General features: G+C 34.1%; 1 protein-coding gene across 1 annotated transcript in view; it reads left to right on the top strand.

Moving 5' to 3' along the window:
- Positions 1–897: 897 nt before the first annotated feature.
- Smp_138170 (ablim, putative) overlaps positions 898–27,443 on the top strand; it is a gene marked incomplete at both ends in the record, with an annotated part of 50,918 nt that continues 24,372 nt past the window's right edge. The window contains 8 exons of the mRNA XM_018791256.1: positions 898–901; positions 1,078–1,261; positions 2,319–2,659; positions 2,700–2,734; positions 4,531–4,647; positions 7,780–7,948; positions 14,192–14,674; positions 14,711–14,746. Coding sequence (XP_018645536.1) covers positions 898–901; positions 1,078–1,261; positions 2,319–2,659; positions 2,700–2,734; positions 4,531–4,647; positions 7,780–7,948; positions 14,192–14,674; positions 14,711–14,746 — 1,369 coding nt within the window. The remainder of the gene's footprint in view (positions 902–1,077; positions 1,262–2,318; positions 2,660–2,699; positions 2,735–4,530; positions 4,648–7,779; positions 7,949–14,191; positions 14,675–14,710; positions 14,747–27,443) is intronic.

The following is a 27,443-nucleotide window of genomic DNA, read 5'->3' as shown; positions in this document are numbered from 1 at the left end:
CTGATTCCCTGCACCATACTTTATATCGTTTGTTACTGTAAACAATTTGCTTCTCATTTCTCCCTCTCTCATGACACACAGTATTATTGCTATTTTCCAATCTCCAAATAACTTCAAGACTTAACCAAAACACATAAAGTAGTTAAAACGCTGGCCGACAGTTTATTTTCATAGAACTGTTGGATTCATCAATCTAATTGCAACTTTATTTGATTTGAGGTTGTGTTGATATATTTCACAGTTTGAGAAAATTCTGATCGTAATCATAAAAAATCATTAGCGATTCCACACTAATTATTTCACACGCGACATGCATGCATGCTAGTTACATAATTCATACAATTACACCTGTTAAAAAGTCGACAGACTGTCATTCAGCACATTTTTACCAAAGAGATTCAGTGCGATCTATATATATTCTTGTGATTTTATTTGAACAAGTCAATATAATTGCCAATATTGTCTATTTAAACCTATGGTTTATTCACAGTATCAAGAGGAAAAAACATTGGCGACTGTCAACACTGATGTTCAGTTGCTATCAACTCACCATCATCTGGATCAATGTGTGACCAAGTTGTTGGGACGAAACTATTCCAATCATATATGAGAATAAACTAATCCCAGTTAGAGTGATGCATAAATACATATATACTACTGACTAAGTATCCCAATGGATGTAACGAAATCTACTGAAATGTATTGTTTGTAATAATTTGGTTCAGCTAAACTGAAACATTAGTTACTTGGTTACAAAACCACCTCCTTTTCTGATTCGAAAAAAACTGTGTTGTAAAGTGTTCCACTTCTTTGTTTTACCATCTCACATAAATGTAATTTTACTCAGGGTCACTTGAAAGTTTTATTTGAAATCACTCATGTGGATGATAGCCAGAAATGGGTAAGAAGTAAATTGTAAAAAGTAATAAAGTTCGCTAAAATCAAAGGTAAAATTTATTGTGATAAGTGTCGTCGAAAATGCCGCGGAGATGTTTTGAAAGTGTCCAATAAGTATTTTCATAAGGACTGTTTTAAATGCACAGGTAAGAAATTCCAATCCTATTAAACAATACATAGAGTGCAACAAAAGCCTCGAACATGGTGGATTTTTTGTGAAAGATGGTGGGTTCTATTGTCAAGATGACTATCGGCGTTATTTTGTTGCAAAATGCAAAATTTGTTCGGAAGATCTAACTGGAGAAGTAGTGACAGCTCTTAATTTCTCTTTTCATCGGGGTTGCTTCAAATGTAATAAGTGTTCGTAAGTTTTAGTTTTTGAGGTTCTATCATAATTCCTACGTGTAACATGGTTACGATTTTATGAACTAAATATCTGATGCATTTAGGTTTTTTGCCGCAAGTGCAATAAACTTTTATAGGAGGTATAAATGCAGCTTGCGAAGTCTAGAGACTTCGGGGTTGATAGTGTTTATATCTTTAAGACGTTCCAGTTTACCGAATTTAACTCTGTTGATAACGAACTTTCCCACGGTTTAGCGATGGTCGTATTTTGGGTGATATCAACGTAGTTTTGTCTGACTTTAAATAGTAATAAATTAGTGGTATTACCAAGCACTAGTAGAAGCCACAAATCATCTTCGCGCCTGGTTATCAGTCTGTCTTAAGGAGCGTAAACAAAGTACAAAATCTCGTTTCCTGGGAAGTCGGAAACTTACGTTCTAGTATATTTGTCTCTGAAATAAGATGTCTTTGCAATTCAGCTCTAACCTTGATAACAGCCACCTCATGTTTATCGCAGTTAAGTGAAGTGTGGCTTTGTACTAGTTACTGACTCTTGCTGACGTTCCACATTAGATTTGCGTATTCGGTAAGCCATCATAACATCGTATATGGTTATTTTAAACACTATAAAATCAAAAATCGATAACGAATTCGCCACTTATTTACCGTTATGTTAATTTCTTAGTTTTATTTATGTCTAGCAGTAAACCTAAGCGAGTCAACCACTACTCAAGATGTGCTTTAAACACTGCCATCTCACTAACAATGCATATTATTCTAATTAGAATTTTATCCCTTTGTTTTTCGGATATATGGTTTGATCCATTTATTATATATAGCACCAAGCTTGTAACCAGTAAATTTGTAAGGCAACACATTACTTATGAAATTCAAATCCGAAACCTTGAACTCCCATGTATTTTGTTTAAGAGATTGTAGTGACAATCAATGTTACATGTACAGTCCATCGAAGCAATATTTATGCTTTCGTACGATGTCATTTCCTTAAGTGTCAGTTCATGTGAGTGAAAAATATTTCATTCTGATTTGCCGTTCGCTTCTAATTTTTGTGATAGGATCACATTCCGTCCTGGTGATCGTGTTACTGTTTGGCAGGAGAAATTCTATTGTCCGCATTGCATCAATCAAGTATGCTGTTCTGCAACTGTTGGTAGTGTTCCTAGTAAGAACCTTCTCCAGACACCTTTGTCTGTCACTGATGATGAAGGTTGTGTCAGTGCCAGTGATATGGCATCATCACAGTATATCCATGAGCAGCCAATAGAGATGAACCAACCGCAAAACGATTTTTCATGCATTCCTTCTGCTGGACTTCCTCAAAAATCAAAATCTATTCTTCGAAAACCTGTCACAGAACAAAATGGTCTCCATGTATCCAAGGAGAGAGGATACCTAAGTAAATCATTACTTTATCGAGTCCTAATTTTAATTCACAGGCACAGATTCTGGTCTAGGAGATCGTTTATGTGAAGTAAGCCATAGGTATTATGAAAAACCTTTTGCTCATATATTCACTTGAAAAATTATGTATTGGATTCTCGGATTGGTCTGTTACTGTCACTTGTAACATTTGCCTCATTCCCGAATGGCTTATGGTTTGATCTGCTGGTAAAATAACTTTACAACACCGTCCATCTACCTACTAAATTTGCTAGCGTTACGTTTTTTCTCCTTTTTGTAAATATTAATATGCAGAAATAGTAGTTATTTTTCGTGTTTGAATATATATGATTTAGGTAATTTATTGACATTAATTTGCAGAACTAATATATCATTATTAGTTAGACTTTGATTTCACAAACTTTAAAATAAGAGTGGTCTGATTTCTTTCTTGATTTCATGTAAAACAGAAAGACATCGGGGTAGATTTGCTTTGGAAACATATATTTTTACTACTTCGAAATGTATTCTGTTAAAAGACTGATATATAATTACAGCAATGCAGTTTAGAAGTGGTTTTAGTCGCAATATAAATCCACTTTTATTTTACGCTTGTACAGCAAAGTATCGTCCTAATTAAATTTTATTCACTTCCACTCATCTTTTTCTATTTTTTCCTATGTACCTTATTCCTGTTTTTACTATCAGCTTTGTAATTTCATCCAACTTATTTCTATAAGTTTGCTGCCTCAGGTTTCTCAAGCGAAATCTAAGTGTGTGACATATTTTTTGAATTAAGTGGCAAACTAAACTATATTTTCATGTCGTTTTCAACCCAACTTAACAAAATGAAAGGGTTATTTTTGATGTGATTCTTATAGTGGTCAACTTATTAATAACTATATATCAGGACAAATTATTTAAAAAGCAGTATGACTCACTAACTAAATAACACTGTTAAGTTATATTTTTTATGTGGTTAGTTAGTGATAACAACAAACTTTAAACTAAAGTAGTTGATATGTAGTGTGGACCTCCAATCTGACAGAACTTCGGGATCAGTTCACATGTTTTAGACAATGTTGTACTAGCAAAATAAACTTTTATTGCTGTTAGAGTACTATGATTCAGTTTATTTGCGGTACATCAGTCAGTTTCATTAGCAACGTAAAACCTAGCACATTTCCATTGATCCAGTTCGCCAAACCACATAAGTACAGTGAGATTAAATTATCCAGAAAAATTTTAGTCAGGGCAGTAAAAGTAACAACATTGTTAGAAAACCGCTAGGCATAGATAATATAATTTGAGAAGACAAAATGAATTCACGGGAATAAAATGTATGAAAGACTTTTGAAACTCATGATCTAATCGAAGATAAAGAGTGGATGCGCATCTGTTCTATAAAGTCGATTGTCAGCTGTATCACAATATATCTCCAACTACTAATTAAGATAACGCACTAACGCCAACCAGTTTATCTGAACCGTCAAACTTTTCAGGATTCGAACCCCGAACTTCCTGATCTGCAGTGAGACGTTGTGACATAAGCCGCAGGTATTCAAACACTGGTTAATGGGTGTGTAGGATAACATCGTATTCTTTTATCAAATAACTTTACTAGTTTACCGAACAATTGTATTTATTTATCAGTGTACGGATATGACAAATGGGTCGGAATTTTAAGTGTTTAGAATGAGTCATTAAATGGTTGTAATTCTGTGTTGAATATCATCCATATCACACTTCGATTCGGAAGTATTCATTCGCATTACCACACATGTATGGTGATAGGAGTTGTTCTATACCTTTCACATTAAGCTTGCTTTTCGGTTCTGGTGTTATTTTAAATTTGTTCAAAGTCCTTTTCTCACTACAATTTTCTAGTCAGCCAATTTGGACGATTCAAACTATAGGGATTTGTATGATGGAAGTTCTGGTCAGGATAAAACTAATCTACGTCAGGAGAAGTCTCACACTCTGTCTTTCCATCTGTCTAGACACGTAAGTTTCTGAATAGTTCTTTTAAAAATATATCATACCAAGAGAACGATTGGTAATTTTAAAAAGGTATCCAAGGTTTTCTAAACTATCTACCAGTTTTTAATTGGTGCAGACAAAAATTTACTAGTGGGGTGCAGACATATCTATTCTTCATATTTCTTTGAATCTAGAATATGCTATAGCCATATTTCTGTCTCTCTCTCTATATATATATATACCCTATTTATTTATATCTTTTCTTAATTAAGAATTATTTTTCTCGTGCTTATTGATTTGTTACGTGTTTTTAAACATCGAATGATAACCATTATCATACCTGTTTTATCCTTGTCGTACTGATCGAATCTAACCGATCATGTTTCAATACGGCCGCCCATCTAAGTAACTTAATATGTTGTGCACTAGTTGCCTTGATATTTCATCAAAGTTAATCAATAGGAAACTATGGACCTAGGTTCAATGTCTTAGTTCCTTCACGAATGTTAGAAAGATTGAGCGAGCTATTTTAAGAACAGACCCAGGGTACTAGATAAAGATGACAAATTGATTGATGAGATAGTAGATCTTCATCGACTAAGGTGGTTTAGACATGTACTACGTGTATGTTGAACCACCTCCTACATCAACAAACTATGTTTGTTGGTGTAAGAGTAAGTTCAAAATATAGGTAAGGACAGCCGAACCAAAACATCAGATTTGTCCACAAAGTTGTTATCGGTTGGGCTGAGCCATGTTCGTAGGTGTAGACTAGCTGGTTGGAGTCTGCAAAAGTATTGAAACAAGTGATTGCAAAAGTTAGTTGATGTGACTCAGAATTTGTAATAGTGCATGTGAATTTATTCCTTTTTCCTTTTAGTTCTTGAGTTTTCGAATTGCCTTGTACTTTTTTACCCCAATAATTTATCCCTTCTTCTAAGAGCAACATACATTCAATGTCTAATATTTTCTTCTACTGCTGCCATTCTTTGCTACTTTCACTATTCTGGCAGTTTTCTTGATGATTTCACTGAACTGACATAGGATGACAACTCAAAACAATGTACATATGTTCCAGGCTCTACGTTACCTATAACTGATTGACCAAGCCACCTATTACAACTAAGTTTCAAACATCGAAGCCCAATTGGAAGTTAACAACAAGTTTCGAAATCTAGAAAGTTCAAATTGGCATGCCTAACAACTAAATTTTCACTAAGAATATTCTTAGTTTATTTCAAGTCATTATGCACACACATACACCAACATTTTTCTTTTGTTTAGAATTCTGAAAAATTTTAGAATTTTTCAACAAACTAAACTTTTATCCAGTAGGCGATTCGGTTTGTTCGTTCAGTGTATTTGTGGTGGTATGCCAAAACATTTGATTCATTCATATGTAACATTATACATGTTTACAGTAAAAAAAGTGTATGTTAACCCGATATATTAAATAATTGTAATCAAAATTTTATCTGTTCGAAGTAACTTTTCAATGTGCTTTATTTTATTCAACTATATGGTTGAATATTGACAAGAGAGACTGGAACACTGACCAAAACAAGAAAATTCAAATTTATGAGTAAAGTATGAAACTAAAACATCATTGACCTACAGTTATTTCTCTAATAACGTGGTAATTCATAAGGGGGGCGAATAAAACAACTAAAGATAACTTTTGTTAAATCACATTAAGCATCACCTGTCTAACTACAGTTTACCTTTAGGTGGTGAGCAGGAGTCGGAAGGGGGCTTTACTCGACCTGGGGTTTGCGCTAGCTGGGGTTTGTCAGCAAGTTGTACCAGTAATCTTGATGGAGCTGATACTCCCTGTGAGGGTCGAATACGCATCATCCAGCTTCACAATCTAATACGGCACTACTAAGCTATTCCGCCCGTGACTAACTTCCAGTAAGATTTAGGTGTTTAAATCAACCGGTCAATTCGAGCTGACTACTTCAATCTTCATAACATCAAAATATCTTGCACGCTACTCAAAGTCCCTTATACTCGTATCCATATAACAACCTGACAAATAGAACACAGTCAGCACCAAAGGATAAGATAAACATGAGATTGGCCTACCGCTCAGCGAACAATCAATCGCACAACGTTTTGTTACCCTTTATACACAGTAAAGTGATTATAAGTATTGGTGATTTGTTGAGGTTGTTCAGTTTTAGCTTACATTATGGACTGGCAATTATCTGAGTTAAACCAGTAAGCACCAGTCGGCTGTTTTATTCTAGTATTATCAACAATATACATCCACAACCTCGTCAGAGAACAAACCCAGGATCTTCATATATATATATATATATATCCCATCTGAAATGTGATTATAAAAATAGAAGTGATCATGTGCATTTCTCGGAGAACATATATTCTTTTCAGTTGATTTTATGGTATGGAAAATTCTTTTCTTCTAGAGACAACTAATCAATCAACGAGTTAGTCATTAAAAAGTGAAACATTTCACAAATGAGTTTCGGTTTAGGTCATCCATAGTTTATATCAGCATAAAGAAAGAGGAAATTAACCCGCGATGTATAATGATTAGTTCAGAGTAATAGTTAGACTAATGATAGAAAAAGTTTATAATGGTGAATATGGCTCGAAATATCTAGGAATAGAAAGTATGAGATATTATTACAATTTCTAATGTAAAGGGAAGATGAAAAAATGAATGCAACTATTCTTGTGATCGATTTAAATCCACATAATTTAACGTTTCCAACGATGGATCGCTATTATCTCACGAATTCCAAGCAGTATGTCTAGATATATCAACCTGGTTCAATTCAACCGTAAGTAAATTCGTCTACTTATTTCATGTCTTCAAATCATTGCATCTAGTTTTTTTCGAATATGTTCCTTCCAAATTTGGCATTAAATGTTGACATAAGCGTTTAGTAAACATGCACCGTAACTAACTGAGACGATGAAAATATGTAGCTTTACCAATCAATATGCTATTTCTACTTAAGATGCTACGCCTAACTTCAGCACTACTCGTACTTAGGAATTAATACACTTGATTATCAAATCATTAATTTAAATTCACCTCAACTATTCCGATTTCATTAGACATACTCTGTGAAAATGTAACTATTTTGCTTTACAATGTTTATTTACTTTTTTTGGTGTGTATTTTAGAGTTTATGTGGACGAGTACCAAGCTCTAACTATGGTCGATATTTAAATCAATCTTATATGCAATTGAATAATCAAATCCCCATACCGAATAATGATCGGTATAAACGTAATCTATCCACTACAACTTTAAATACTTCGTCACAACCACGACAGTTTCATTTACCTGATGGTTAGTTTTATGATTCACATGGTTATATGGATACAGTTAATTTTTAATAACCGAATAATGTAATAATAATCAACCACATTGATTGATCATTGAGAGTTATCCAATGACATGTTTATTGGTTTCTTAGCCCTGATCCAGTCCTATTGGTCAAGTTGTAATATGGTCACAAATCCAAGTGATTTGACAATCTGTGTACCGTGCTTTGGTGTTAGGTGTTTTGAGGTAGTTAGTAACATACCCTGAACTTAGATTTCGTCCATGTCTGTACTTGTCAGAAGGTTTACCTGCAATCTTTATAATCCCTGTGGTATCGAACGAGTGCCTTTCCGTTTCATAGTTTTAGATGCATTCACTCTTTGTCTCCTCTTAGTTATTGAGAACTAAATTTATCTTACACTTTCCATTTTGAGGATTCATTTTTCCCTTCCTGAATCATCAGATTTCCTATGAGTAATGTTTCGAACTACTACTGATATTGTTACTATCGCTATTAATCTGGTGTCTCAGTGTACCGATATGTGTGTGGCGATTTTAAATAATGCATTTTTGACAGGTTCGTTGATGCTTAAATCTGACTGACAAATTCTTAATTCAAAACAAAAAAAACATCTATATTAAATGCTTTAAATCTCAGTCAGTTAGCTACAACGTAGGACCAGGTACATATATGAATCGGTCCAAGTTGCCACACCTCATCACAACAAGATGAACACCAAATTCATAGAAGCGGTTACTTCAATGGTAGTAATATATAAAAGGAAGATTGTGTATAACTATATAATATAGGAAGAAAGAATTAGTTCCTGGAAATAAAGGTATGAAGCAATTTTAATCTCATGGTTTAAGGGAAGACAAAGAGTGTATATATCGACGCCATTGTGATCGATTCCGAGGCATGTCACCCAGAGTCTCTAACCATTGGTTACAATAGTCGCGCGGACCCCAACCAAGTAACCTACATCTACCAACATGGCTAAGACCAGAAGCTAATGACTTCAAGCACTGATGTCACGTTTTGGTTTGGCCGCCCCTAGATTTCCTCCAACCATCCCCAACACTGGTCAGCATTGCTCATCGTGGTAATCGGTGTTCAGGCACACGTAACACGTGGCCCAACCATCTCATTCGATGAAAATTTACAACCTCATCAACTGATTTACCATCATTCCCTAATACCCTGTGTCTCACCCCACTATTACTTACCCGGTGATCCCAGCAGATGCGAGCAGTATTTCTAAGACATATGTGGTCAAATAATAGAAGCTTACGAGTATTTTCTACTCTTAATGGCCACATTTCGTAGCCGAACAGTCGAACAGAACGAACTGCTGCACAGTGTAATCGTCCCTTAATTGATGGACGGATATCTCGCCTTCGCCATATGTGACGTAGGTTGGCAAAAGAGAAACTAGCTTTCTGAATCCGTGCAGAGATTTCGTCAGACACCAACCCATTAGGGCTGATCAGACTTTCAAGACAAGTGAAGTTATCGACGCGTTCGACTACTTCACTCCCTATCCTTAGTTCAGGTGTTGACTCAGGTCAGTCCTGAAGCAACAACTCGCATTTAGAGGAGGAGAAACGCATCCCATACATCCGGACATTGTTGCCTAGTGTTATCAAAGGACTGTGAATGTTATCAGAGTTTTCTCCAAACAGGACTATGTCATCTGTGTATTCTAAGTCGATAGGTGGACCTCCTGGAAGGAGATCAATTCCTGAAGATGAAGTCGGCGAGAATGTTATTATTGATGAAGTTGAACAAAAATAGTGATAGTGGACAGCCCTTCCGGACACCACTTGAGGGTTGCAAAATCCGATGACAGTTCGCCACAAGCTCTCACTCGACTGGTAGTGTTCGAGCAAAGAGCCTCCACAAGGTTTATGTATTTCTTAGGTACACGTTCCGATGACATACACTGCCTCGGAACCTCTCGATCTGTAGAGTCAAATGCTGCTTTCAAGTGAAGAAAAACTATCATTGATTGCGTACGTTGAAGGTTCCAATGTGTGGTTAGGAGCGAGGTTTTAGTAGACCTGGGACAGTGTTTCGCCCATTAGAATCTTTGGCTATGGTAACACTTGAGGACGAAGTCAAAATAGGAAGTTTAGAGTTGAAAGTCGAGGTAGGAGAAATAACAGGAATTGAAGAGGGAGATTAATTATGAATACAATGATCTTCAGTGCTTTTAGAAGTATGAGGGCGGTTACCACTTCCAGGTTGCCCACACTGTGGAAGGGCTCTTCTGTAGGTACCTAAAGAGGGAATTGGGTTATATGTGGTCTTAGTGACCTGAAGTCGTGACTGTGGTGCCTGAGGCACAACTGCTTGAGGCCGGTCACACAGGACCTTTTTGTGAGTAGCTTTCATGTTAGCTCCGTACTTGTTGGGACCTTAACGCTGGAGACGGAAATCTGTGGGATAAGACGAGGTGTGCATTTTTAGGGTCTACCTTTTCTAACCCCACCCCTCCTTGTGGGAAGAAAGCATCATTGTTATGCTGGTTTTCTGAAGGAAACATCTTACCGCCGTCACACCTCTGCACAATCTACAGTACGACTTCGCCCTCGGATCTTGAGTTTGCTGTTTTTAGTCTTAGCGCTTTTAACCAACCTGCCTGGTATGGTAGGAACTTGAAGAACGATTGTTCCAACCAGTATAACTCGATTGGTTCGTCACGGTAGGCGAACCCGATCACCACGTCAAGGTAGCAGCGACGGTGATTCTTTTACTGTGCTATCATTTCGCGATTCGAAATAACTTGGTTTTATGATAAATAACATTTATCTAAATTTCTCTATTATTCCTACAATTCACTTCTCAGAGTTACTCAAGTTTCTTTCCTAACACTCCTACTTTCTATTGACTAATTATTTTTCGGTAGATATCTCAGTTATGCAATAGAATAAATATTATATGTAAGAATTTACACTTTTCCGTTGTTAATATTAAAGATTGCAACTGATCACTTCCTTCTGGCATATGTACGTCATGAGCAGATGACCTCAATATTGTCACTTACAGGTTTTTATTATATTTGGCCAGCAGTGAAATTCAATGTGCCATCAGAGGCTGACCAGTTTTAAAGATCAACAACGGTAAAATAAAAGCTTTTACAAATTTAATTAATCTGAATTGTGCTAGGTGGTAGCGATCTGAACTCAACAGCTTAGTAACTAACTCGTTAGGTATATGAAGCAAAATTCACTGGGTACGAGTCTTAATTTAAACATTAACGATGACATTTAGATACATCCAATTGTAACGAGTCCCAAATCACATTAAACAGATCTACCGGAATCCACTACCAAAAAGAGGGAGATAGAAAAACTGTAGAACAAATGGGATAATTCCTTCCCTTTTTCTTTTCATTTGACATTGCTTGTAATTGAACTGCATACTTGAATTCTTCTAAACAACAAAATTGTTGTTTGTTGAACTACTGTTAACAACCTTTAGATTTGATTATATATGTCAATACATAAATTCAATTAATTTTTCCTTATAATCTGTAAAAAAAAATCAAAAGATTATATTTTATGTGTATAATGTTCCTAGTATTGGTTTTATTCCGTGTTGTTTTTTTTCCTTTCCAAAAAAACATGTTACATTACGTTGGATTATGTTTCTCACAAGTGTTGTAAATTATATAATATTGAGCTGTTTTAAAATTAAATAAATATGAATCTAATTTTATATCAATAAACTAGATATTTAATCAAACTGACACCATGGCAATAATAGTTATACGACAGTAACAACAATAACAAAAATTGACTGGATAAAATTTTCTTTTAAATAACTAAATAAAAAAAATAGAACTATCTTATTTACAAAGTTTGTAATGACTTATGACTGATTTGTTAGTTTGTTTTCTTTGTTAATAGTTTACAATTTTATGTGGGTTGTTAGTTTTGACAGAAACTTGATTTTTATACCATTTGTTGTTTCACATTTGGAAGGTATATTGCGTTCTCTGAAAGCTGGCTGACTGACTGATTTATAATCATGAAGCTCTGCTCATCTCTCTTAGAAATATCAGAATCTTATACTTTATCGATGAAAGTAATCAAAATAAACATACAAACAACAGCCATACAGTTGTGAACAATAATTAAACAGATTCCACGTCAACAGAACAAGTTGTTTGTCAGCTGTCGAGACATTCTCTAACTTCTCATTTGTTTTCAAACTATATTCTGATGATATTACCTAGAAAGGCAATGAAAACTTCAGTATTAAAACACTAAATAGACTTTTTTGAGCTACAAATACTCCTCATCATTTCAAAAGGTTTGGTGAAATTTTACGGCTTATTGTTTGTAACCGTATTTTTCTTCTCTAGTCTATACTGATGCTGATTATGTGACGAAATCACGATAGAATTAGCCAGATCAAATAACGTAAAACTTTCGAAGTCTGCTTCCGAGTTACAAATTCCCCTCGTCATATTGTTTTGTTCTTACTATTAAGTGGTGGTTGGAGATTGTTGATAAGAAATCTTGAATCTAAGCTTCATCGAAGAGGCATGCATCCAATCGTGAAGTTACTGACTCCTTCTTCTTGGAGTTTAAACCTACACCACTCAGCTTCACAGTGTGAGGCGTTAATACTGAACTACTTGACTAGCGACTATTCCCATATGTAACCGAGATTTGTGCACTGAATAATCATCGAGTTGTAACCGATATCATGTTTATTTATTCTTCAGTGCTGACGAAATTCTATCGTTACTTGTTAGTGACGTTTTCATTATTTTGTTCCATTAGTGCAAACATCCAATTCTTAATAGAGGTCAGTTGTGGACCAAATATCTCAGCGGTAACATGGATATTGGTCATGCGGCTTCGAAATCCATAGAGAACATCACTTCCCACAAAGTTGTAGATACTCCTTGTTGAAAAACGCCAACAAACATAAAATATAAGTTAATGATTACCTGACAACTACCTCCAACCATTTAACATGTTATTATTTTAACCTTGCTTAAGTAGGATAACTCAATACTCTAGTGGTTTACTATCATGAAACAGTTCATAGTTTACTTGTGTAACAATTGAAAGTATAGTCCATATATATTTGATGAACCATTTCTTATTGGTACAATAATATTAAAATCATTTAAGAAATATGGAATAATGCAACGTGTTTCATGATGCTTGAATTGTACTTTCATACAGATTTTCAATATACATAATGTAGAAACTTTGTTTCTGTTGTATATGGTACTGACTTTATAATAATATTATTATTGTTAAAAAGAGTTTAAATGATCTTGTTATTGATGTTGTCGACTGAATTTTAATCAGTCTTTGATTAGTATATGTGTATCCTCTATGAGTTATCTCACTATAATCATTTTGTCACAAGTTGTTTAGAATGGAGGGATTGTGGCTAATAGTGGAATAGCTATATTGAAACAATCCACACACAATATGCATTACCCGATCAAGACTGATCAAGATCAGTCAACAACGGGACAGTCTAAACTCTTTTTGATAATTCACTGTATTGTTTGCTTGTATTTTTTTGATAATGATATATATATATATATATATCATACTCATTGAATAAGTTAGGAGTTATTTGAACTCAGCAACTCAGTGGGTAACAGATTAGCATTTGAAGCGATTAGTACTGTATTCGAGTCTCAGTCCTAAGATAAATACTGGCATTCAGTTACCTCCATCTGTGACGAATTCTTAAAAGGATGAAGTGCGCATCATGAATTCCACTGCAAGTCACAATCTATACGTTCTAGATAATAATTAACTTTCACTGGAGTTAGATTAGTTCATAATTTCTTAATTTAACATACATGAACGCACATTGATTATAATCAATTCTGTCTTCACTGTTACAACTCAGTAATTGTAACTTCTGAATCTAAAATGTTTAAACCCAAGTTTATCTTCATTCTAATAATGCTCCAGCATTTTAACAAAATGAAGTGAATAGAATCACTGTCTTGTTTTCTTATTTATATATGTTTGTTTAAAACTCATACATCTGTGACTAATTAAAGATTCAGAAACTTGGTTTTAAGTGAAGTACGCCATTGGTTTCAGCCTTATTATGTCAAGATTTATGGGAAATCATAAGTGATTTGACTAACTTTTTTCTATAAGTACTCAGCCATAACGAGAAACTAATTGAAAAGAAATCTCTATTTTTCTACCAGTACTAAAAAAGATTTAAAAACGTTTTGAGTTTAGTCAGTCAATTTATTTCTACTTTTGTAGGTGGTAAAAGTCGTTTTCTACCGCCTGGTACAAAATTCTACGCAACATTATTTGGTCGTTCAGCTAGCAGTGCAATCTCACCATTGTATAATAATAATAATACAAGTACACCACGTTCAACTAATACTGCTAGTACTGGTACTAACAATTTTCATCCTGATATTATTACATCACGTTCTCTAAACAAACCTTTTGCATTGTCAGCTTTCAATTTACATGATAAACTTAAAACTGATAAACTGTCATTATCGACAACAACATCAACAAAAAAAATCGCCAGAATCTTATCTGATACCACTGATGATAATAATAATTACAATGATAACATTAATAGTGAACATACCAGTCAATTAACATCGAAATCACATCGAACATATATGGACGATATTAGTCAATCTGGTCCAATTTTATTAAATGATCGTAATATCACAGTAGAAACACGTAAATTAGCTTGTTTACCGGCTGGACAAGAACGTGATAAAAGTACTCCAAGACCAATTGAACGTTATGATTGGCCAGCGCCACCTGCTTCTGGTGTTGTTTTAGCGGAATTAAGTAAGTTGTTGTCTTTTCCATTATACACATTCGTACTAGTTTTATATATGCCAGCTTTATTTAACATTACAAATTTTGATACAATAGAGAATTTTGAATACCAACTGTACAACACTATGATGCACACATATTTGGGGATCAGCTCCGTCCCTCCAGATGCAAAATTTTACTTTCGCATTGGCTTGCGTCATCTCCTGAACTAATGATAAGGAGGGAAGTAGGTAAACTCATCGACTGCTTCACTTATCTTGGGAGTATCATCAGTACCGATGGTTTGGTGTCTGACGAAATCTCAGCACGGATTCATAAGGCGAGATTGGCGTTTGCTAACTTGCGTCACTTGTGGAATATGCAAGATAATCGTCTTCCAATCAAGGGGCGAGTTTCGTGCACAGCATTTCGCTCTGTTCTACCTTATGGATATGAAATATGGCCATTAAGAGTAGAGGGTATCAGTAGATTACTGGTATCCGGTCACAGGTGTCTTGGAAGCATTACTCTTGTTTGATTCAAAACAAAATTGAACTACCAAGGTTGTTGCTTGTGAACGGTCGTCAACCTTCTATGCTAAAGGAAATTTTAAATTATCGAAATCAATAATTATTTCCATTAGATACCGTTCTATGTTGAGTATTAATCTTTTCTGTATCAACACAACATATATATTTGTATGATGTTGTTAAAAAGACCCAATACTGCGTGGTTGACGGCAATTGGTAGGAATCCTTACTTCACCTATGTTTCATACTATATGACACAACAGTAAATAATATCTGTTTTAAACTTCATTAAGTTACACTATCACGAATGTCTTGTACATATACGTAAATGAATGCTCATATACATCTTAGCTGATGCTCAAGTGCATTTTCATTATTAAAAGCTCATTCTTTCTATCCGGAGAAAAAAAATATCTCATCAAATATTTTTACTCATTTTATAAATAATAATGATTGTTCAATGAGGACGGAGAGAAGAAAATAGACATATGACATACTAACTCTATTCAGTATGTTACTAGGACAACTGTAACTACTGAATGTAGGCATTGTTCTTGTAACGTTTTTCACTAACTAAAAAGTACTCCAAATTATTTTTCTCTAATATAATCAGTAACCTAACCTCACGGGATTGCAAATATATTTTTGCATATATATATATATATAACGCGTAATAGAACTCTAAGGAAATGTGTGTGTGTGTTTATCAGACAGCATAGAAGGATCTACTGGTGAATAGTATCACAAAATCCATTATAGTTTTTTGTTGTGTAATAAAAAATAAAGCCTAATTAAATTGTTAAAGATTAGAACGTATGTCAATTTTCCAGTAACCTTATATGTGTATGAGAGTTCATATATCTATATATTAACCGACATCCCACATCAAGCAGTAGTTACCTATAGGTAATACATGTTTTAAACGTTTGAATCGATGGCGATTCACAACTACAACCAGACAGTTTGATGTTCAAATCTCACTTCATCTAATTCTGTTTGGGTAACCGGATATTTAGCACCACAGGTCCTCACAAACAATCGGTAAATAAGTCACATTTTGCTTCATACTTTGCTTAATATCAGCAACACTCTTTTAGCGATTCCATCATCTTCTGTGAATACTTTAAAAACACCATTAATCAAATACTTACAACTTGCGTATGTTTTATACCTTCGTATGATCGTGCTTTGCAGTTACAGAGTTATACAGCGCAAACTGTTATCCAGTATATTCATCCCTTGTGGTCAGCAGATGAATATTTTGTTAGCTACATAAGACCACAGATTAGTAGAAGCTTAGATATGTTTTTGTATCTTTGACGAAAGTGTATCATCAACAAACATGTAAGAACTGGTAATAGTATTATCAGTAATGGAGTTGTTAAAAATGTGTTGATAGTTCATTTCATTTTTTCAAAATATTGTACAAAAATTAGAGTTGCGATAATAGTACCTTTCTGTTGTCCTTTATATAAACATATTCTATTATTACAAATAAATTGATTGTTTCTTTTCATATATAAGCTTGTCCTATTATTGCCATGACAACACGCTTCCTCTTCTCTTGTTCCCTTCTACTTATCATTTACTTTGTTTATTTATGCATATATCAACAAAATGTTACAATTTATCGCGTGATCTGTTGTTTATTTCAGTTACTTTTTGGGGTTGTACGAAAACAAATCAAGTACTTCAATATTTATTTATTTATTGTTACTTAATCAATTCGTCATTGGTACCGCATTTCTTCAACTTTTTTCCTTTCTTATTTACTATATGGCATACTATAATCGAATAATTATGATATAATGGTATTAGTAATCATAAGAAAACCCAGATATACAATAGTTGACTCATGAGTGTTTACTTCAGTATGTCTTTACTTCAGTAATGTCTCATACATAGTTCAGTATCCAAGTGTAATTTTATGTCCTTGTCTTAGAAACTTAAAATTTCAAGTGCCAACTAAGGATATACAATAGTCAGAAGGTAATCAGAATGGGATGGTTACGTGGTTACGTGTCTCAATCAACCCACAAAATTGGAAACAAAGAAAGAGTGTTAGGATTATGATAATATAAGAATTTGCAAAGAGTTTCTACTGAAGATTCTGGTTAGATTGTTGACGGGAATTGATCAGGTATTCAACAGTGAGACCACTAACTGATTCACATTTCTTTCATATAACGATACTAGGTAGCATTCTGAAATGTGGTTGGAGGGAGCACGCGTTGTGCTGTCAATATATCATACTCCAAATATTTTGCATCTATCTTTTGTATATTATTTCCATTCTTATTACCCTTTGACTGTTGCGTAACTCCACTCTTTATCCCAAATTTTCGGTTGGTTTTTAGTACCTTTGGTAATGACGCAACAATTTTCAACTTCCATATGGACTGTTGTGCAAAATAACTATATATACAATCGTACATGTTTAGTATATACTAGCATCCAGCGGTAACGATCTCCACTAAACTGCCTTTGTATTACCAAATAATGTAATAGATTTATTTCGTTGTTTTAAAGCTGAACGCTTTTTCGTATGAGTTGCTGATATTACTGCCCACATTCAAGTACATACACAAACAGAGACTGGTAAGAAATGTTCAAACTTGCAACTCGATAGTTAATAACTAAGTCTATTATGGACAGCCTACTGTGTGAATAAATAAATAAATTTCCTTTCATATTTTTAAATACTGATTGCGTACGATTTGAACAACATTCGGTCATTAAGTCGAAAGTACGAATAACATTTCCAAGAGTCATCACCTAAGCATAACCCTACGCAAGTTGAATATCACTTATAAGTTGATTAAACCCTTCTGAGAAGTTCTAAACTAGAATAAACTAGCTACTCAGCGCTTCCTAATTTCTGATGGTTGTCTAAGTGAAGTCATTCAGTAATGAAAACTGTAAAATATCAACTGTACTGAGCTAAAGACTAGCAATACAGTACTACCACTACTACTTGGTTGTCCTAAACTGACGTAGATTGAGTCCTGGTTTGATCATGTAATCAGTCGATTAAAAGCTAAATATTTCTGAATTACCAAGTTACCACTCAAAAAATAAAATCTAAGATTCAACTTAAACACATTACTGTTGACTCTGTACATTCGTTATTTTTTTTAAAAAATACACTCAAATTTTCGTCCATCTGTAACACTGAAAATATTTATATTCACACACTTCTTTACATATTTTCATGTATAATCGTTACATAAAGTAGAATATGTCGAGTCTTACTTGACCTTACTAAATTTCGGTTGTTTAAGACTACATTTGTACTGTATTTATAACATTATGTATATTCATTCCGTTAAATGATTCCTGTTAACTAAATTATTAGAAAATTTATAGATTACTATTAAATCTTTTGTTAATTATATATTCATGAATAAAATCGACTGTAACCTTAGATCTCTCAACAAATTTTGCGTTAATTTTACAAATGACATTATGGTAAAAATTATTATATGAATGGACGTTTGAAGTTGCTAAATGGAACTGAAACAATAGACTGAAGTGATAAATAGTTAACGAAGCTCCATATCAAGTGTAATATGATTTGTCTGGATTAAGATCATGTTAGTCATTCACTTATCAGTTATAACTTGTTGCCTTGTGCCCTATTAATGTATAACATAATGATACTGCCAAATAGAAAACGGTGACACATAAACCTCGTTCGAGCGATCTAAATTCCTTACCAGTCCGTCTTCCTGCCTCCTAAGAAAACTACCTACTTCGGTCTGGACACGTAGGCAGTATCACAGCCCACACACAAATCAAGTGACTTGTGTGGCGCGTATGTATTCGGGACCCCTTTGTGTAAGTATTTATGTATTCAAATAAATGAAAAAAACTTGACGGTTCTCAGAACCAGTGAAACCTGTATTAGCTTCGGGAAAAGTGCTGTTGTATTCCGGTTGTGAAGAAAATGTTTCACACACACAAGGAGTTGCATTAATGCTGTACAAAGAAACACAAAGAACACTTATAGGATGGGAATCTCATGGATTTAGAATCATAAAATTTCTCTTCAAAACAAGGAAGTAGGGAATTACAACGATTGTTATCCAATGTTATGCACCCACCAATGATAGCAATGCCGATGATTAAGATCAGTTTTACGAGGGCCTGCGATCGATCATAGAGAAGTGCTCAGGGAAGGACCTGGTCGTCCAGATGGGAGACCTAAACGCCAATGTCCGAACGGACAACACCAGGTATGGAGATGTAGTGGGACAACATGGACTGGGAGAAAGGAATGAGAATAGTGAGAGATTCGCAAGTTTATTTGCATTCAAGAAGATGGTTATGGGCTGCACAATATTCCTCCACAAATCTCCGTGGTTTTCACCGAATCACACGACTGAGAAGCAGATCAGTCATATTTGTATCACTAAAAAATTCAATGGAAGACGCGAGAACCATGGGAGGAGCTGACTTAGAGAAGATGTTACTAAAGTTAAAGAAGTAATGGACAACTGGAGAAACAGCACAAATTCAAGATAACTCTAAACAACACATTCCAAGCCTTACTTTCGTCCTTCCCCTTTTTTCTGGTGGTCGACTGGATTATGAAGACCCTCACATCTGAGGGGAAGCATGGAATACAATAGATATTCTAGATGCGGCTGGACTATTTAAACTTCGCAGATAATTTAACCCTTCTATTCCATACACAGTAAAAAATCTAGGTGAAAACGGTCAGTGCAGCAGCAGCAGCCTCTAAATCAGTAAGCCTCATTATACATAAGGGAAAAGCAGGATCCTCAAATACAACACGGAGAACAGCAAACCAATCACACTTGATTGAGAAGTTCTCGAGGGGGTGAGAGCGTTTACCTACCTGTACAGCATCATCAATGAACAAGGAGGATCCGATGCAGACATAAAGGCGAGGATCGGCGAAACAAGGACAGCATTCCTACAGTTGAAGAACATATGGAACTCAACAACAACCGTCAGCCAATATCGAAGTCAGAATCTTCAATACGAACGTCAAGACAGTTCTACTATAAGGAGCTGAAACTCCGAGAACTACTAGAACTATCATCAAAAAGTACAGGTATTTATAAACAATTGTTTACGCAAGATACCGATGTTGCGCACACATTGACAACTGGAAGGTAGATGCTCTGAGAATTAGCAGACACATAATCTATCCCATCAGGAAAAGTGCACTTTGCAGCATTAAATCTGAATATCAGCTTGCATTAAAATAATTTTGAGATGTGTTTTATTAAAGTATGTTTCTTTTTTAAATCATTGTACATTATTATTGTAATAATCACCAATTTATTACGGTTCATTTCATGAGGATGGAATTTCAATATAATTTAGTGGATATCGTTGCAATCAAATAATACTGTTGTTTTGTATCTCCTCTTATCAAAGGTAAGAATAATAACTATGATGAAGGCTTTGTGGAAATAGTTTGATTTCATAGCTTACATTGCGGACTTGATCTAAGATGGATAATTTTCAAAAACCAAGGAAGACTGAACAGCTATCTCGTCCTTATATAGGACTTCTCGGCTACATCGCGGACCCACAACCTTCACTTGGATAGAACTTATAACCCTTAGGTGTTGCGGGGAGCGCTCAACTTTTATATCATTCACTAAACATCCAACGGCTTACTCTTACTCACATCTCCACAAACCTCACATGCCAATAATACCCATGTTATTGCTAGTGACTAATTTTGAGTGATAATTCCTATGGTTCTAGGGGGAAGTTATGACTAGTATAGTTCATTCTTGTCTCATATAATGCAGTTACCTCCATGGCTCTCACAGATGGTTGCACAATATAACAAACTGATTGGATTTAGAAGTGTAAACTATTGGATGCTTATTCAAAACCTTGATAGTTTACGGTGACAATTAATGCTCCCAAGTTCAATATCTAGCATGGTTTTGGGTTCATACTTCTGGAATGTCATATATTAGAACAAAACAACTGCCCATTACTTCTTGTCTTCAATAATTGTCTAATTAAAGTTATTTCATGATGTAAATAATAAAATCATAGTGATGTAAGCAATTCATCAATTACAGATTCTATTTACTCTGTCTTGAACCTCATTTTTGAAGGTTCATTAAATCTATTAATTCTGAAAAAGTGTTCAAACCAAGATTGATAAAGGAATATATCCATTTTTCTAACTGATGGCTCCAAATGGAGCCTTTTTCTATCCGATAAACTCTGCATACTCTCAATACATTTTAGAAAAGGGAGTAACTTGAGTCGAAATCGTTCTGTGGAGACTGACTTCATTTTTAGGTTATAACCACTATCGTTTGATTTCAATCAATGAACTATAGAGGACCATAAAGCTCTGCACAACTATTTCATCCTAGTTCGGTACTTTTCAGTAGTGCGAATCTATAACTCAGCTTGGAATTTCCATGCTTTTATTGCAAACATCTAACCATCAGAGCAGCATGTTCCGTGGCATTGACGAGATGTAAATGTCCTACGCTCAATGCCTGATCGGATTAGGCGTGTGCAATAATATGATGTCTCATAGTCAAATGTAACAGTATTGAGTGCTCCCTGGTTTTCAATGACACCTCAACTGAGATCAATGTATAACAAGTATTTCCTATAAACAGACTGACTGTTTTCGGCAAAAGGGTGGTTTCTTCAGCCCATCATCTATTTTGCTTTCTGTTGCATCCCGAAGAGAATTATGAATGGTAACTTTTGAGGACTATTTATCGGCCAATGTAATATGTATATTTCCTATTGTAACTAACCTAATCATATTCGTTTCCTCTTATCATTAGCTTTATTTTGACCTTTGAACTATTATTATACGATTCTTGAGTTATCATCAGTTTATTGATTACTATTCACAGCCACATTTGGCTAAATATTGTACAAATGTTATTTTCTATTTTATGGTACGTTGTGGTCTGTTTGGTTGGTATATAAACCCAGTATGTTTGTGAATAATGATTCATACCACAGAGGCTGTTACTGGTGTTTTGGACTTAACTGGCCGGGCTAGGTAGATCGCAGGACTGATAAGTATTCAAGACTACTCATACGGTTTTTGTGTATCATTGCTCTGATCGATAATTCGCTGCTCTCTGATTGGCGGTCTCATCAAGTCACACATTAACTAGGCATCCTCTCGACCATAAGATATAACACTTTCAAATGATTTCAGTTATAAATCCATGATGTAATTCGTAAAATTCCATTGCAAAATTTAAAAAAGCATTATGTTATCCATTTACTAAGATGAACTAGAATTCGGACATAGTTTGTACTGAATAATTCATTCTTTAACCATGATTAATATCAGCTTAGTAGTAAATACACTTCATTTTATTTTTTTTTTTGAAAATTAGGGATAGACACATCAAATTGAATTCGATAACTAAATCAAAAAAATAGGGAAATTAATTCTTACTCGAATTTAATGTTAGTTTGTCTGCTACAAATAAAGGATTATTTTTTAATTGCAATGTGTAATGGTATTTTTCCAACCCCAACAGACTATTTTATTTTCAGTTTTCACTCTTTTATTACATTACTATAACCATCACTATTGTGTTTGTCTGTCAAATATTGATCTTTTCTGTCTATTGTTTTTCATTTGTTAAGGATACAATGATAAACTGGTAGACAGTTGACAGTTGGTTGAATGTAAATTAGGTGGTGGATGTTTGAATTTATATATTGTTCTTCGTTAGAGAATAAATATGTGGACATACACACTTATACAGTGTTTCAGTGAAATGTTGTAATGAGTGAATTTTTGAAGTATCATAGTGTTTTGTTGAGGGTCTTTGATAATTTATGTAACTTGTGTGTGTGTGTGTGTTCTTCCTAGATTAAAAAATATTCGTCAAAAATAGTAAAAAAAAGTTATTTTCTTTGGGTCGCTTCATTGTTTCATGCTAGGTCGTCTACTTCTTTGTTCTATGATTTTAACTCGATATTGCACTCGCGTATTCCAATTTCCCGCTTGCATTAGTTAACAGTGCCCATTGATGTTCGTGATGATTAGGTTCACATAATACGTTTTCTGAATAACCTGAGTTGATAAGGATTTATAAGTCTTTCAGTTAATTTATCATCTTTCCCCAGTACTCTATGCGTAATCTCACTCGATCGTCCTACAATACACGAACAGTGTTTCGAAAAACATCTGGTGTCACAAACTTCCATGAGGCATATGAAAAAAACTTTGGATCATGCTAAAGAAATTTCCTCAACGTAGTTGGTCTAAAGCAAGTCAGATAATTTTTCATTTGTAGGTTTATTACACTTCACTTGAATCAATCCACATTTTATGGAAAATTCTCGGGTTTTTTATTCTTACATATGTTGTCGATAACTGGTATGCTTTCACTCATAGTTTTAAAAATAATTTTCAACATGAATTAGCATCTTCAGAGTTTTTAATAATCGTTATTTATTGCATCCAACACCTTCGGTCGATTTATATTCTTTTAATATGTGTTTTTGCCACTTATTAGAATATAATTGTCATTGCAAATTAAGTTTTAGGCCCTAAATTCCACTAGATCCCTATTTTTCACTTATCATGTTGAATTAGACTACACTAGACATGTTCATATAAAAAGATGATTATATGGTGGTTAGTTCCAGATACTTGAAATGATGTATATGATGTTAAGTACACTTCAAAATGCAGCATTCATCCATTAATTGTGCATGGATAACTAATTGAAGTTACCAAATATTGTAAATAAACTCAATCATCGATTGCCCTTGTGTATTATCTTAATAAATAGCTTATTACAACTAATTATGTAATTTTTACTTTCAAGATCATATATTTAATTATAAACTATTTGGGGTAACCGTTCTCCCTCAGAGCATTATGCAATGTGTTTAGCTCATCGTCAACTACATCTGCCGAACATATAGTGCGTATTCGGTAGCTAAGGGTTTTGATCAGGTTTCGTTTGTACTGTAGAGTTACAAAGCTAAGGAAATGCGTATACTGTCCAGTCCAAGTACTTTTTCTGTTCATGTTTCTTCTTAACGATCCATCTGATCTCTTAGTTAAGAGGACGTCCAAAGAGGCTATTCGGCCATCACTCTCTTCCTCCGATGTAAACTGAATGGCTGGATGCACTTCGTTAAATTATGTAATTATGTAATTACTTTTTTTCTTTTAAATATAAAACAAATATTACTCATATTATTGTTTACTAATTCGATTTAGTTTTGTTGAAAAGATACAAAATTTTTGTCCTGATAAATTGATTACAGTGTTCTGTTGTATTTATTCAATTTATTTATTCACAATGATATTTGGTGTTTCAATACGTCCTTTTGTCTTCTTTTATTTGTATGTGTATCTACTTATTTACTGTTCGTATATTTTTATTTATCCAAATAGATAGATGAGTCACTCAATTTAGCGAGTAGATTCTTTTTTTTCCGTTTTATGGTGTTGTTATTTCTAGCCATACTATTGGTAAGGCTTATTGTATGTTGCTGAGGTCCAGCTAAAGTATAGTAGTTTAAAGATGAGTTTAAAACAACCGCGATAATTTTTCAATCAGCCCTTAGCCAATCAGAAGACAGCTTCTTCAAATAGATTGTTTATATAAAAAAAAACAATAATATGACAAATTTTAAACAGATTTTACATAATTAATGATCCTTTTAAAGTCTTCTTCAAGTTGTTCTGCCTGTAAGTAGAAAAACAATATTTGAATCCGTCAATATTGATATTTATAATCCACCTTATCGAACACATATAAGAACCTAAATAAATTTTTAAGTGTTCTCACATTAGCCTTGGTTTCTGTATGAGATTCAAGGTTGAGGTTGAATTTTAGACTGGATTTCTGGACCATGTGAAAACTAACTGGTTGGAGTCCACGCGATTATCGAGCAAATACTTTGAAATGCGAGATAGCATGGTTCAGAATAGGTCTCGATGGAACAAATATGTTTGCTTTTTCTATAGACTTAGATATTATATAAAAAGTATTCTACCCCAAAAGTTCATTTTTACTTCTTGAAATATCAATTTATCTGTTCCTGGTGTATCCTACTATCACATGCACCCTACTCTAGAATTTATATTGACAGTTTCACTTTACTTTGCTAATGCAGTGTGAAAACTTGAACTGGTACATGTATTTACCAGTATCTACTTTGCCCATAACTGACTGATTTAGTAATAACAGACAAAATTCATTTGCTTTTTTTTGGTTGAAGCCATTAACCGACGTAGATTGAACTGTTTGGACAACAGGTTTATCGACGTCTAGAAAAGATTCGCCAATCAGATTCATTGTTATAATTTATCTATCCCCTAATTATGTTATTTCGGCTATCGCCTAGTGTCATAAGCTTTGGTCAATTATGGCCTTAGATTGACAAGGTTGACCGTAGGTTAAGGTGAAATAACCTTAGCTCCAATTAGTCTATCTGTTCTACTATCGCTTTCTATTCCCAGTTTTGATTCTTTATAGAAGAACACAGACAAACGTTTATTACTTCATCTTAGGCATCCAGTTTATTTGTCTTAAATATATATTAACAATCCACAAAATGGTTCCAAACGTTACAACATTCCGAGTACATTCTGTCACAACACAGGCAACCACTGAAAGCCAGGTAGCACTGGACAACTGTTTCTTCCTAGTATGGGACTTTTCTTCGTTCCCCAAAAAATTTACTTGCATAGTTATCAGTGATATATTTGTACCGTTCTCTACTAATGACGATATATTTATCCAAACTTGAAATATATAGTGTCTGTATGATACCTAGTTACCGTTTTTTTTAGGTCGAATTATGTTTAAGAAAATGTCAGTTCGTCTATATTATTAATTATAAATGCCCCAAACCCTCATATATGTAATTTTTACGCAGTCAGTGGTGTACTCGAATGTATTTATACTCTGTAAAACCTTTAGTAAATAGTATCAGCAGGTCATATAAGTATTTGCTAAGTTTAGCATTCTGATTAATTGCCTACACAGTATTCCAAGTAAAACACCGAAATGCATACAACGCTTACTACTACAATTTATAAATCTGTACAAATGGGTCAAACTTCCTTTGTTTTACATTTCTGTTTTTTTTGTGTATTCTAACCGAAAGCAAAATTCTAGACTAAACAACATCTATAAATAAACAAGTAATCAATAAATATAGGATAATTACACATGTTCACAACTTAATGGATGTTGTACAAATAAATGTAAGATCAGTGTTATTTTCAGCTAAGTTGAAATGGTATCATTCATCCCAAGAGAAATCGATACTAATAATTCATAATGTATTGCTTCATAAGAGCAACAGTACAATGCGTTTATTTTTTTATACATTCTTAATTTATTCAATGCTATTGGCAATTATCCAACGTACTGACCTAATGCCTGTGGAAGCATAGTGTTTGCGTAGGATGTGTGCATAAAAACAGAATTTTCAATCCTCATATGATGCACATATGCCAAAATAGACTGATCAATCGCAGTCCTAAACATTAATAGGGAAATCCAAACAACCAATGTATATGAATTAAAATTAAAATCTTTAAAGGATAAGCAGTAGCGTTCCACTCTTCCGATGTATTATGTACTCTAAGATAACTCTCATTTCAACCGAATACTACTAGTAGTTATATGACATATATATCATATACACTGGTTTCCTAATTCGTACTTTTTCACTTTACCTCCTTATGACTGATTAATATATCGACTCACATCGAAATGTTTTTGCATTATATAAATTAAATATTTATCTTAATGTAACTGCTAGATTATTCTGATGGTTGAGGTTTCATGACGTGGTTACCCAATCGACTTATATTTCCTGAAGCACTTTCTCTTAAGTCTTACCAAACCAGATGATTTAGTTGACCGGAGTTGTACTACTGACTGCACGGTGGTGTGGCACCGTCATGGGTCTTGAGGCTTTATATTTACGGACCCAACACTTCTAAAATCGCTTACACAAGGAACGTATGTAACCTAGTTCAGGCAGTTGCCCTCGGAGCTCTGTGGTTATTCTCTTGGATCTTCTAGACCACTTCTTATACAATTTCCTTTCTAGGTCACTTAACATGAATCATCCTTTTACTAGGAATCACTTTGTTAACAATCGAATTCTTTCATCACGCTTTCAAAAACAACAATTTAAATAAAATTTTATAGTTTTTTTTTCTGGTC

This window comes from Schistosoma mansoni (genome assembly GCF_000237925.1).
Source record: "Schistosoma mansoni, WGS project CABG00000000 data, chromosome 3 unplaced supercontig 0124, strain Puerto Rico, whole genome shotgun sequence".
NCBI lineage: Eukaryota > Metazoa > Platyhelminthes > Trematoda > Strigeidida > Schistosomatidae > Schistosoma > Schistosoma mansoni.
Note: the sequence above shows the minus strand (reverse complement) of the source record. Positions and strands in the feature narration are given on the sequence as shown.